Raw genomic sequence first — 14,268 nt, 5'->3', positions numbered from 1 at the left:
ATAATTAGGACACAGCGGTCTTATTTTGACCTCAAGAACTGCTTATGCTATCTGGGGCAAATTTTGCTCAAATACATGGGGAAAAAATCAGGTACATGATCTTTAAAGGTGTACTACATAACTTTTCTGTGTGTGTTTTTTTGTTTTTGTTTTTAGAGATTGTATTGGTGTACTTGGAATGTTCCGCAGTATGATATTCAACGGCTGCAATATACTTGGTCTGGTGATGATACTGTGGAACATTACAAGCAGAGTAAAAACAAAGGTTTCAGACACCAGAAAAGTTACACAGTGCACTTTAACATACTGTCTCCATTAGGGTTCACCAGTTCAACAACTTTGCTTCCAGTCCCTAGCATGTCTCAAAGTCTTCACAAACAACCATTTTCGTGTCAATTCTCTCCAAATTTGTTCATGAAAAAATGCTTCTATGATTGGTCACTAGTGCGGTCTGACTCTCCCGCCTCCTCTCCTTCTTCCGCTCCATCCTGACCTTCCAGCAGATGGCGCTGGATGCTAGCAGCACCAATCCGGTGGAAAGCAAAACCAGACCAAAGTAGGAGATTGTAGATCCATGTGAGTTGAAACTATAGGCAACCGCGGTGACTACGATTCCGGCGATTAGCACCACAACGCCAAATGGAATGGTACAGCGGTAGCACGAAAGCTCCGTCCCTCCCGTCGCCGCCGTGAGCTGGACTTCATTGACCAATGGGATGCTGACTGTGACATGGCGGTCCTGGTTGGAGGCAGAGTTAGCGTTGGGTTTGTCTGAAGACGCTGGAGTTTTCATGGCGGATTTGTGGCTGTGGACCTTTTCGGGCATCGCAGGGAGGGACAGACGGGGACGCCAGGTGAGGGGCTGGTCGGAGCTACGGAGTCTGGAAGGAGAGAAGAAACTGTCAACTCAAATAAGACAGAAAATCAACTATTGAAGCACCAAACTCATATTTATCTCAGGTAAAAGAAGTTAAATATTTAGTTCTGAATGATACAAGATGCCTTCTACATCTGAGAGACACTAATACTAATTAACGATTATGGTTCGACCGTCCCAAGATAAGACGCTCTACGATCCGATTCCAGACCCTTCTGGATATGAACTGAATGTACAAGGCACTGGCTGCTCAAGCAACCATGTTGTCAAGGTTGTAGGAATGTGTGGGGACTGGTTGTCCTTGTTATTTGTGGTGTTTTATTTTAAATCACTGGTTTAAAAAAAAGAAACAAAAAACAGCCAACTCCAACTGACATTTGACCGAAAGGTCAGAGCTAGCCAGCAACATATTACCTGGATTAAAGTGACCTGTGTGAACAATCAGAAAGAAACATGGTAGAAACCAGCTCACAAAACTTAAGTTCAGATTCGAAGGTCCAAGATGCAGGAGTAGCATAACTGAAGCCAGCGTTCAGTTATGGGAATACTTTTCAATCAGAACTGAAGCTTTATGAGCTGGTTTCTTGTTTCTTTAAGGGAATTTTGTTCTATATATAAAAAAAAAAAAGTATTATAAAATCATTTAATGTATACTGTTTCTACTTTGGTCTGAATGTGTAAATGTTTTTACATGATTTCACCTGGTTAAATAAAGGTTAATAATAAAAAAGACCCCTTCTTTAAAAGCTCATGTTCACATACATTCTTTATAAATGTGTGTATTCCCTCGGTTTGGGTGTCAAAGGTCAGCTGCCTGCTCTATACTGAGGACATGTGTTTGGTCTCCTCCCTGTGACTTGAGTTTACTCTGAGTTTCACAATCTGACCCCACTCCTCTCAGCACGGAGCCCAGCGCGGGGCTCACTCAGAGCTCACACAGAGCTCTGACGCAGGCGGTCGGCCCTCCACGAGCTGAGACATTCTCCAAGACGAAATACGTGAGGCGGGGGGAATAGAGGAGGGACAGGGGGATGAGATGGGGGTATTTGTATCTCTCACAGTGTGGGGACTAAAACCTGTAAACACACTCAGCTGATGGGACCTGGATCATTTATGGAGACAATTATTATCATTATTATTATTGTCATTAGCTCAACAGTTAACATTTGCATTAAGGGACCACAAATTAATGGCAAAATATAGGCGTACTCAATGACTGTATTTAACAACTACAACTTTTATATAGCACTTTTCCACCTTCAAGGCACTCAAAGCACTTTACATCAAGGAACCACTCACCCATTCACAGACACATTCATACACCAGTGTACAAAGACACTGGACGAACCAACTGAGCTACTATCGCCCACTTCATCTGGATGTTATTTGACATTATCTTAATAGTCTTAATGTGTATTAGTGAGCGCTATTGCTTGATAAATATTACATAAAAGTCCTATATTACGCAACATTGACTCCTGAGAGATTTAAGGCATGATATGATGTTGTTATCTCCTCAAAAACATACCTGGAGTTGTGTTTTGCTTCATTCACACATGTCTGTCCACATCTCCAAAGCTCAAAATGCTCTGTTCCACCTTGTGATGTCATCTAATGTAGTTTTAAAGTTAACAGCCACATTTTATCTTTTGTTGAGTAGATATTGGGAATTCCAGGTCTGAAATCATCCAGATGATTTCAGTAAGGGTGCACGGCTTTAAAAACACAGAGTGTTTTCTGTTTGAGAGAAGACCTCAGGCTAAACATGCAGGATTTGTGTGTTAAACATTTCTGAATGAAACAAAACACAACTCCGGATGTGTTTTTGATGAGGATGCAACATTCTAACTTAGATCAGAAAATAGCGTAATATGAGCCCTTTAATAAATAACAAGGCTTAAAGCTTAGACACGGGTTAGGCCAGTAGTGACTATGGTTAAGGTTAGGATCAGTCTCCGGGAAATTAATTTAAGTCAATGTTATGTCCCCAAAGAACACGGAAACCCAACTTGTGTGTGTGTGAGAGGGGGGAAAAGAGACGGAGGGAGGAGGAGGTGGTGGGGAGGGTGTAATAGGAGACTCAGGGTTTCTCTAGGGGCAACCACTTTGCAGAATGTACGATACTACCACACTGCACACACACGCGCCAAGTGCTAACCGAGCAGGCGAAAAAGTAATTATCGGTTTTATGGTTTGAAAAGTGAATAAATATGACTTGTATATAAACCCTATATCCAAAATACTCTGTAACTTGTAGTTCTTGTTGCTTAATTTCGGCATCTGCAAGGAACAGCATTTTCCATGGAGACCAATAGGAGAAAACCCTCCAACAGTCAAGTAAGAGTCAGGTTTGTGGAGATGCAAACCTGCTCGCAGTAAGGACAGAAGTTTTATTTAATGCAATAAACACACTTTTTTTGGTGAGTAAGTGGTGGTGCAGATTGGCAGCCTTGTTTCCACCAGTCAGGGCAACTGTGGGTTCAAGAGTCTATAGTTTACACAGGGAAAACGTGCAAGCTTAAAAAGACCCCCCGTGATCTGGATTCAAACCCAAGACGGACCAGTTCAACATGAGCAGAAGGGTTTTAATTTCCTCCCCTCCTCGGGCGTCTCTCTGTTTATGCTCGCTCATCATTTTCCTCCTCCTTTGTTTATACATACACACTGACAGGGCCCATGTCCAACTCTTGAGGGAAGCCAAGTGATTTAGTCTGACTTAAGACCTGGTTTAGTGCTTTGTTTATATACACACACTAACACAATATGTACAGGAAGATAAAGAGTATGATTAGTCCTACTTTAGAGCTTGGTCTAGTCCTGGTTTAGTTCTGGTATAGTTCTGGTTTAGTATTTTGTTTATATACACACAGACAGCGTCCCACACAACTGTACTAACACACAACTACTACGAAGGGGTAAGTGGATTCTCATGATACTGGTTTAGTTGTGGTTTAGTTTTGGTTTAGTCCCTGGTTTAGTTCTGGTTTACTCCTGGTTTAGTTCTGTTGCAGTCCTACTTTAGCCTTGGTGTAGGACTAAACACAGAGACGGGCCCCACACGATTGTCTCTAATACTGAGGTGGATTCTCAGGATTAGAACTGCTTTTGTCCACTTTTAGTCCATGTTTAGGCCTGGTTTATCATTCCTGTATAACTGTTTAGTCCAACTTGATTTAGTTCTGCTTTGTTCTGGTTTATGTTTTAGTCCTGGTGTAATTTCTTGTATTCACTTAAACCTGGTTTAGTCTACATTAACTAAAGATTCAAATTTTGTCTTAGGTGGTACTTGAACTGTTTAATGATTCGTTCATAGCTGACCTGATTTGGTCCTGGTTTGAGCCTTGTTTAGTCCTGATGTAGACTTGGGTTAGTCCTGTTCAATAGCTCTGGTTTGGTCCTGGTCTGGTCCAGGCGTAGTTCCAATTTAAATTCAGTTTTCATGAGATGTGTGTGTGGCAGTATAAATGTGCATTTAGTTTCATTTTCTGAATGAACATATATATATATATATATATATATATATATATATATATATATATATATATATATATATATATATGGTTTTATATAATGTTATTCATGTTATTTTGACAAAAAAAAACCCAAAACAAAACAACTAACACATAATTAAAGAAGATGTGCCATATACAATATAAAGTTATAAAATGCAGACAATTCAGTTTGAGAGTTAAAAAAAATATAACAGTCTTATCAGTTTGTATACAGTCAAATCTATTACAATCCCATTATACTTTCTACAGGGTTAGGCATGTGCACTCACCTCACAGCTGTTCCCCATGTTTTTCCAATTTAGGCTCAAAATAGTCTCGTCAAAAATAGGAAAAGAAATTGTAGAATTCTCTTAAAAAATATGTTTTTGAACAGTATTCTTGGACAGTAAAGTCTTGAGAAATCCCAGGTTTGACAACCTGAGGGTTGAACTTATTCACTGTCACTGGACACTTCAGACTGCTGCTCATTCACAAAGAGCTCCCCAAGAAATATCACTGAGGAGGAGGAGCAGAGGGAGAGCACTTCCTGTGGGGGTTTACAAAATAAACTTAAAGTGCAGCAGGTTTTCTGTAGGATGTTACACTTTCTGATTGTGAAAATGTTATTTAAGGTCATATACAAACCAATAAACAGGGTTGGGTAGAGTACCCAAAACGTATACTCCAGTAAGAGGAACGTTACTTCAAAATAATATTACTCAGGTAGAAGTAATAAGTAGTGGTCCAAGAAGTTACTTACTATTAGTAAGAGTAAAACTAAAAGAGAAAATTCCTAAACAGTCACATTTTTATATAGTGCTTTTCCACTTTCAAGGCTCAAAGCCCTTTACATCAGGAACCACTCACATGGTCACACAGACATTCATACACCAGTGTACGCAGATACTGGGGGCGAGGTGGGTTAAGTGTCAGCATTCATCTGTGAGAGCTGGAATCAGACCGCCAACCAGTGAGTCAATGGATCTGACCACTCTACCAATGAAGTTTAAGTCAAGAGCGGGATTTGAACCAGCAACCTTTGGATCAGAGGACGAACACACTACAAACTGAGAGCTTTGAATGCTTAGAAGGAGCAAAAGTGCTCTATAAAAATGCAGCTGTTTACCATTGCTACAAAATCACTTTCTGTGAGTGGGGTCGCCTCTCCACAGATGTAACTTGTAACTTGGCCTGGTGGTGTCATCTGCTTGTCTCTGTGGCGATATATATGTTTAATGCCATATGGTGGAGCATTCAAGGCCAAGCAATAATAAGCAATATCCATGGAGACAAGCAGGTGGCAGGCCCTACCCAAGAAGTTCCATAGTGCAGCTTTAATATTAAGGCTTATGCTGATTTCTACATTGAAGTATTATATATCCATGGGAAGTGTACTTTTATTGTGAAAGGATGCCGTTTCCGGTCCTCACTTGGCTCTCTGGTCCATATTTATTTAATGCCATACAGTGAAGCATTCAAGACCAAGCAGCATCATCTCCATGGAGACAAGCAGGTGGCAGGCCTTCCCCAAGAAGTTCCATCGTGCATCTTTAATATTAAGGCTGGGCTGATGTTGTTTCTACATTGAAGTATTATATATATCCATGGGAAGTATACTTTTATTGTGAAAGGATGCTGTTTCCGGTCAGTGTTTAATGCCATACAGTGGAGTATACAAGACCAAGGAATAACATCACCATGGAGACAAACAGACGGAAGGCCCTCCCCAAGAAGTTCCACAGTACAGCTATAATATTAAGGCTGATGTTGATTTCTACATTGAAGTACCATATATCCAATGAAGTATACTTTTATTGTGAAAGGATGCCGTTTCCGGTCCTGACTCGGCTCTCCGGTCCTCGTCATCGCCGCAGCGGAGATCCCCGGTGCTCCTACCGCGTCTGCCCCGCACCGAGCCCCGGCCATGGCTCTACAGTTCACCGATGAGGACTTCCAAGCGGCCTGGAAGGAGCTGGACGAGCCGCAGCTGGACGGAGGATGGGAGCTCTTCACCGAGACCATGGGCGTCAAGATCTACCGGCGCTACGACCAGGTAACAGCCCGGGACAAGCGCTCTCAACGCGGATACAGTCAGTGAGGAGAGTCGGTGTACGAGCCGGAACTCACGGAAGACATTTAGCACATTTAACGCTATTTTTCCATGTTTATTTAAGAAAGAACGGACTAAAATGAAAGAAATACGTGCCATAATGATTTTAAGAGCTATATATTATGTCAGATTTGTTTATTCTGGTGGTTAAAGGTGGAAGTTTGAAACCTGTCATTCCTGTTGCCAAACTTCATTCATAAATTGTGTAAAACTACGGTCGTTTCGCTCCAAATCGCTTTAAAAAACGTGATTACGCCTGGTTAAACGTGATGTAGAAACAAAGAGCAAGTTGTCTTTAAAACGGCATTCATTTAAACACGAGAAATTGTGTCATTTTGTTTATTTCATAGGTCAAATGACTAATGCAGTGCTGACAACGCCTGCATTCCACTGTACTAATCCCCATTTAAAAACAAAAGGCCAGAGGTAAATACTGAAATACTATGAGGCAAGATGTGGAAGTAACAGGTTGTGTAACAAGTATTAAATAGTCATGAACTGTAATAAAGGAGTCTAGTGCAGTTTAAGACATATAAATGTAATATTTGGCTTTCATTTGTATTGTAAATGTGGCTGCTTCTGTCTATCAAAGCCAATGGTGGAACAATTAAGTAAAGAACAGATGTAATAAAATTTGTAAAAGAATCGCATGATAAAATCTACTTAAGTGTAAGTATTAAAGCACCCGTTTGACAATGTACTCAAGGAGAGAAAGTTAAAGTATTTTGTGCAGATTGTGAGATTTATAGCCTAAAGCTTCAAATATAGTGATTTTGATACAGATTTGTGCTGAATTTTGTTCAGCAGAAACAATCCTATTCATAGTTTTTTTTTTTTCCCTAGCTGTTTTTCTTTGTGTATTTTTGTTTTGCTCAAACTGTAAATGTGTTAAAAAATAAACCCCTCAGCCTTTTCAGCCGGTCTCAAACAATAATACAAAATTACTCTAACTTTTCAGTCCAGTTCAAAAATGTAGTGGAGTAGAAAGCACAGATACCTGCTCTCAAATGTAGAGAAACAAAAGCTAAAAGTATCCACTTTACAATCTACTTAAGCAAAGTACAGATATGAAAAATGTATACTTAGTTATGGTGTTTTACTACTTATACTTGTTTACCTTCCACCACTGGTCAAAGCAAATCATGACTGCCTTTTTGGTGGGTAGAAAATAATCTAAAAATAAATAAATAAAATAAAATTGCATTGGTTTGCATAACTGTTACTTTAGTGTTTGATTCCTGAGAGCATGTGCAGGATTATTATTTGGACAGTTTCGCTCAAACTGTATTCTGTTTTTTTTTTGTTTTTTTTGTGTGTGTGTGTGTGTGAATATCCTTGTACCAATCCCTCTTACTAATATAAATATTCTATTAAAGTAGTAAATATTAATCGTGATTTTAGACCACTTCATGGTGCATTCCTGTTTTTCTATTGAACTTGTTTAGACTCCATCTGACCTGCGGGACAATGCATGGAAATTTGCTCATGGCTGCAGTCCAGTTTGTTCTCAGCATTTTCATTTATCTTTATTTATACAGGGAGAGCCTAGTGTGAGCAATCAGGGTGTCCTGTTCAAATTCAGAAAAATACAAACACAAAACAAACAAAAGAAGTAAGTACATGGGTCAATTTAAAACACTCAGACAAGTACATGTGTGAGTATATATGTTTATCACCAGATTATTAAAGCAAAACAGCATAAAGCTTTTGTTCCCGTTTCAGCTCTAACACAACCAGTTTTTAGACATAGACAATCATGAGATCTCATATTAAAAATTCCTGTATCAAAGTTAAAACAAATAAGTCAGATATGAAGGCAGTCTATCAAGTAGTCCCTTATAAATAAATTTTATACAGTGTTGCAAAAGAAAATTAAAATCTGTAACTGAACAAAAGGTTGTAGGAGAGAAGACGTTTCGCTGCTCATCCAAGCCGCTTCTTCAAGGGAACAGAACAATAGGGCTAGCCAGGATGCTAACAGGTGTGAAATCACTCATTAGAGGTTTGAATGACTATGCTACGTAGGACTCGGGCACAGTGCACACTTAGGGTAGCACAATAGACCGAGCCTACAAAGAGAAACTGTATAAAAGAGGTGTTTTGAGTTTCAGTGTAGCTAGCTCCTCCATTCAGACAGATATAAGGCAGTGTCCACCGGTAATCTGACCAGAACTGAAGAAGCGGCTTGGATGAGAAGCGAAACGTCTTCAGTCTTACAACCTTTTGTCCAGTTGACAGATTTTAATTTTCTTTTGCCATGGATCAGACCTGGACGACTGAGGGATTACACAGATATTTATATGGTGTTGTTCTCTTCTGACAGACAGCAATGTCCAACCTGCTTTTCCATAGAGTGAACAGTGATGGGTTTTAAATTCATCACCTGCAATGAAACGAAAGGCTGAGTTAAAGAGTGTATCTAAAACTTTCATTCACCACCCCTGCCCCTACCAAATGAGCAAATAATAATCATTTTGTCTAAGTGTAAGTTTCCTTTTGCAGGAGACGGGGCTTTATGAGTACAAAGTATTCGGCGTCATGGAGACCTGCCCTGCTGACCTGTGTGCAGAAGTGTACATGGACTTAACCTACAGGAAGCACTGGGACTCCTACGTCAAAGGTGACACAGTTATGTACAACACTGGAGCGGTGTGTAATCATTCATCAGATTTGAATTTTTACGTACTTGTGTTGGTTTGGTCCTGGTTTGAGCCTTGTTTAGTCCTGATATAGACTTGTTTTGGTTCTGTTGTAGTTGCAGGCAGCACATAACTGACTTATTTTGACCTCAAGAGCTGCTTATACATTATATCTGTTGTGTTAAGTGTCCATATTTTTTCCATCTTTCATTCTCTCAAACTTTTGCTGTGTTCTTGTTCATTTCACACTTTCCCTTTGCTCAGCGCCTCACTGCAGTAAACTAAAGGTAATAACTAAGACTGATTGTACAGGCTGTAGTTAGTACGTAGTATTCAAGTCCCTCCCTCTAGTCTGCTCTCATTGGTCAGCTGACTTCTGTGGTTGTTGTGATTGGTCAAACTATCTAGTACATTTTATTTTACCCAGTTGTAGAATAAAGTTGTTAAAAAGATGGAAATATAAAAATCTTAAAAAGCATTACATTCAATATCACATGAAATAAAAAAAACAAAACAGAAAATGATTTATTTTTTGGTCAAATTTTAAATATTGTTGCACCAATTTATCCATTTAATTACACTTTTATAAATGTCATATTACGTAATTACCAAGTTGACATTATTCAATTTGCTTAGTAAATTTCCAATCTTATATATATTAATTTCCTGATGTATGTATGTGGCATTAAAATACAGTAGGAATTTAAAGGCGCTCTAAGGAACTTTCTGTCACCTGTTTGTCTCCATGGAGATGGCTGCTGTACCTAGAATATTCCACCATATGGCAATAAACTTGTCTATCTACATGAAACCAGGATAGGTGCCCCATCACAATAAGAACATAAGTTTTTCCAAATATTTTTTAAGCGGTAAAGACGCCTGGAATGGAGTAAATGCTTGTTAAGTTAATGCTATACTGTGGAACATTTCAGGTAAAGTAAAACATTTTTATGGAGACACGCAGGTGGTGAATTCTCCACTAGAAATGCTCAATGGTTCAGCTTTAAAAGTGATATTGGTATAAAATGTTCTCACTTTTTGTCTTGTTTTTTTCACAGAGCTGTACGAGAAGGACTTCGAAGAACAGAGAGCCATTTACTGGGAGGTCAAATACCCATTTCCTTTGTCAAACAGAGACGTATCCTTTTGAGACAAATGAAAGGAGAGGGTCAGATGGAGAAGAGGAGAGTGTCAGATGAAGAAGATGCACAGATGTTATTTTTCCTTATCATTTACAGTATGTGTACATTCGTGAGCGCAGAGACCTGGAGGTTGATGGGAGGAAGATCTTTGTGGTTCTGGCGCGCAGTTCTCCTCAGACCTCATGCCCAGAGAAGAGTGGAGTCATCCGGGTGTGCGACTACAAACAGACCCTGGCCATCGAGAGCGACGGAGCCTCAGGAACCAAGAGTAAGAAACACTACAAAATATGAGTTAAAGTTAAAGTATGATGCTTATTTGACTTTTCAGAGTTTTTAATGATTCACGGATGTTTCGGTAATCTTTGTTCTACAAGTAAATTCAAAATAAGATGATGACATTTCTGTTCTTCTCTTGTTGTGCTAACCTGTGGATCATTTGTGTTCCAGTGTTTATGAACTACTTTGACAATCCTGGAGGATCCATCCCCACGTGGCTCATCAACTGGGCAGCTAAGGTCAGTCCTTTAGAGGCAATGTTATTTAAGACAAAGCTAACATTTTTAGGTATCTGTACTTCACTCAAGTGAATTTGGCTTAGGCTTTGGCTTTGAGCAAACAAAAATAAGTGCACAAAATTAATTTAATAAATTAAGAAATTGATTGCTACTGTTAACCAAAATATGTAGCTGTTTTTAATCTCACTACATTTAACAAATTAACACTATTAAAATCCTTGTGAAATACTTTTACTTTAAAAGTACATTTTAAACAGGTACTTTAATATTTTACATAAGTTGATTTTTTTTTCTTGTGATACTTCTGCTGTTACTTGAGTAACTTTTTACCTCTGTATCTGTACTTTTACTTAAGTAACAAATTTGAGCACTTCACTTCACTGGTTATAGTGTAGTGAGCATTTGGACTAAGCGTCTGTCGCCCTCTGCAGGCAACAGTCAGAAGTGAAGTGTTTTGTTCCTTTTCATTCAATATTGGCTATAGTCACAACAACTAAGGATTATTTTAGAAGTCGATTAGTTAGAAACATTTTTAAATTTTGATTAGTCGACTAGTTATAGTATTGGTTAGTTATAAGTATAAACTAGTTGTATATAAAGATTTTTTAAAACACATTTTTAAGATAAAGGTAAAAACATGCTGCTAAGGGGTTCTAGACACACAATATTTATTAATTAAAAGTATAATTTGTCATTTTGATTTCATATTTCCTCTGTCTTTGTTCTAAAATGTATTTATTAATCTTTTACATGTGTTTAGAGAATGTTTACCAGATAACAATGATTAAAAACCGTCAACATTTATTTTGTTAAATTAAAAGGAGCAGCCCTAATATGCCAGTTGTTATAACAATAATAGCTATAGCTGCAACCAGTGCTAGAATGTAACAAAGTAAAAGTAGTAAAGTACAGTGCTTAAGTAAACATTTTAGGTATCTGGACTTTACTTAAGTACATTTTATAGAGGATACTTTTATTTTACCTCATTCGACAGAAGGTATCTGTACATTCTTCTCCACTACATTTTTGAACTGGACTGAAAAGTACAATTATTTTTATTATTTTCTGAGATCTGCTGAAAAGGCTGAAGGTTTATGTTTAACACATTTGTAGTTTGAGGAAATAAAAATAGACTAATAAAGACAGCTAGAAAAAAAACAAAGTATCAATTGAATTGTTTTTGTTGCACAAATCTGTTTCAAAATCACTACATTTGAAACTTTATTATAGAGCTCAAACTCTGCGCGAGATACTTTTTAAGTACTTTTTAAATAAGTACTTTAATACTTTTACTTAAGTCGATTTTTTTCATGTGATACTTTTTCTTGAGTATCTCTTAGCTCTGGTATCTTTACTTTTATTTAAGTAACAAAAAATAAGTACTTCTTCCACCACTGCAGCTGCAACTAACAATTTTTTATAGCAATCGACTAGTCAGTTGAGATTTTCTGAATGCAATTTTACGAAAATAAATGTTGAAATATGAATAAGCTTCTAGATAGAAAGAAAAAAAATCCATGGGTGTTAATGATGAAAATCCAAAATTGTATAGAGTTTGTAAAATATTCAGCAATTATTTTATTTGATTAGTCACATTTTTTCATTTACAATGAATCACAATGCGATTCCAGCTCCCACAGTTGAATGCTGTCGTTGTGTCCTTGAGCAAGACACTTAACCCGTTTCGCCCTCAGTGTCTGCGTACACTGTTGCATGAATGTGTGTGTGAATGTGTGAGTGGTTCCTTGATCTAAAGAGCTCTGAGCGCCTTGAAGGTGGAAAAGCGCTGTATAAAAATGTGACCGTTTACCATGTGACCATAACATTTGTGATCATGTTTTTGTCAGAGTGGAGTCCCTGGGTTTTTGAAGGACATGCAAAAGGCCTGCAAGGACTACAAGTCCTACAGCCAGAAGAAGTGAGCGTCTACACTGCAAGAAATGACTGGAATTCATTTAATCTGGGTTTATTAGATTTATCCAAGTATGTACCCTGCAAAAAGACCATTTCTACATCAGTTAAAATGACTTAAATTTGTTTCATTTAGATTTTTTTACACTATATTTTGTTTGTTCACTTTCACTGTTTATTTTGTCCTTGATACACAAGTATCAAGTTATACTTTTCTTTTATTCTCTGTATTCACTGTAAAAGAAAGAAAGAAAGAAATACCTGACTTTTATATATATAAAAAAACAGCAACAACAAATAGTAATTATCATGAATATTCAAACTACATAAATCAGAACTAATCCAAATCAAGCTAAATAATTCCAGTCATTTCCAACCCCGACTCATGTAAAGCTCTTATTTTGACGGCCTGTGAGGTGGATATGCTTTTATTTTGAAATTCTGCTGATGGGAGACTCCTTCAGGTTTGACGCTATTGCTGTAACTATAATTAATCTTTTGTGCAATCAGTCTTTTAAAATCTCCACATTTTATTTATTTTTTAAATCTCTCTATCCCCAATGTTAGCACTCCGAGAAATACTGCAATTGACGTACTGCTACTTCACAAATACTTCTAAAGTACAAGTACACAGGATATCTTTGAGTCCTCAGTCCAGACTTGTATTTGTCGAATGCAGTTGAAACTTTTAATTGTTTTTTTTATCAGCCATTTGTTCAAAGCTGTGTAGAAAATTATGTTTACACTCCAGTATATTATTTAGAGCTGCACTATGTAACTTTTCTGAGGGTTTCCACCAGCTCGTCTCCATGGAGATGTTAATGATTTGTCTAAAACATGCCACAGATCATCATTAAACTTCTGTACCTCTATAAAGACGAGCAGGTGAGGCCAAACTGTATTTCTATATTGATACTTTTGTTCTGTAGCCTTATTACCTCGAAAACTCCAATGAAAAGAAGCTCCTGTCGCTGTCTACACTCTCTTCTCTTTGGTATTGATTGTAAACTGAATGAAGACTATGCATTTATGTGTATTTGTCTGTTAAACTGTGTGTATTGTTGGACTTTGCTGTTGTGGGAATGTTTACAATCTTATACATGTTCTCAGATGAGGCTAATATATGAACTGATTACTGTGTAATGCTGCTGAACAAAGGAATACATTTTAAAGAAAGCATGTGGAAAAATGACTCGTTTTTGAATCTTAACAGTGGGCGACAGTAACAAGTGTTTGTCCACTGATCTGAAGGTTGGTGGTTCAATTCCCAGTCTTAACATAAACATCATTGGTAGAGCGGGCAGATCCTTTGACCCACAGGTTGGCAGTGCGATTCCAACTCACACAAATGAATACTGTTGTGTCCTTATGCAAGACACTTACCCCACCTTACTGACAGTGTTTGTGTACACCGGAGTGCGATTGTGTGCGTGAATGTGTGAGTGGTTCCTTGATGTAAAGTGTAAAGATGGAAAAAGCGCTATATAAAATTGTATGACCATTTACGATTTTAAAGGAACTGTATGTGGCCTGTGCTCTTACAGTTTAAAAAAAAGGTTCTACAATCACAACTGAACCTGTGT

The 14,268-nt window shown here is 37.9% G+C and overlaps 2 protein-coding genes across 2 annotated transcripts; one reads left to right on the top strand and one right to left on the bottom strand.

Moving 5' to 3' along the window:
* Positions 1-203: 203 nt before the first annotated feature.
* tmem100a (transmembrane protein 100a) lies at positions 204-4,839 on the bottom strand. The gene is made up of 2 exons (XM_033971884.2): positions 4,659-4,839; positions 204-881 (listed from the first exon to the last, which is right to left on the bottom strand). The coding sequence occupies exon 2, from the start codon at positions 824-826 to the stop codon at positions 413-415; it is 414 nt and encodes a 137-aa protein (XP_033827775.1). The 5' UTR covers positions 827-881; positions 4,659-4,839; the 3' UTR covers positions 204-412.
* Positions 4,840-6,218: 1,379 nt separating this feature from the next.
* Positions 6,219-13,874, top strand: pctp (phosphatidylcholine transfer protein). Its single transcript, XM_033971883.2, has 6 exons — positions 6,219-6,421; positions 8,981-9,098; positions 10,176-10,255; positions 10,356-10,527; positions 10,707-10,774; positions 12,622-13,874. The coding sequence occupies exons 1-6, from the start codon at positions 6,293-6,295 to the stop codon at positions 12,694-12,696; spliced, it is 642 nt and encodes a 213-aa protein (XP_033827774.1). The 5' UTR covers positions 6,219-6,292; the 3' UTR covers positions 12,697-13,874.
* Positions 13,875-14,268: the final 394 nt, after the last annotated feature.

Source organism: Periophthalmus magnuspinnatus, chromosome 8 (assembly GCF_009829125.3).
Source record: "Periophthalmus magnuspinnatus isolate fPerMag1 chromosome 8, fPerMag1.2.pri, whole genome shotgun sequence".
NCBI classification, from domain to species: domain Eukaryota; kingdom Metazoa; phylum Chordata; class Actinopteri; order Gobiiformes; family Gobiidae; genus Periophthalmus; species Periophthalmus magnuspinnatus.
The sequence above is the reverse complement of the archived record's forward strand: the minus strand, read 5'-3'. Positions and strand labels throughout refer to the sequence as shown.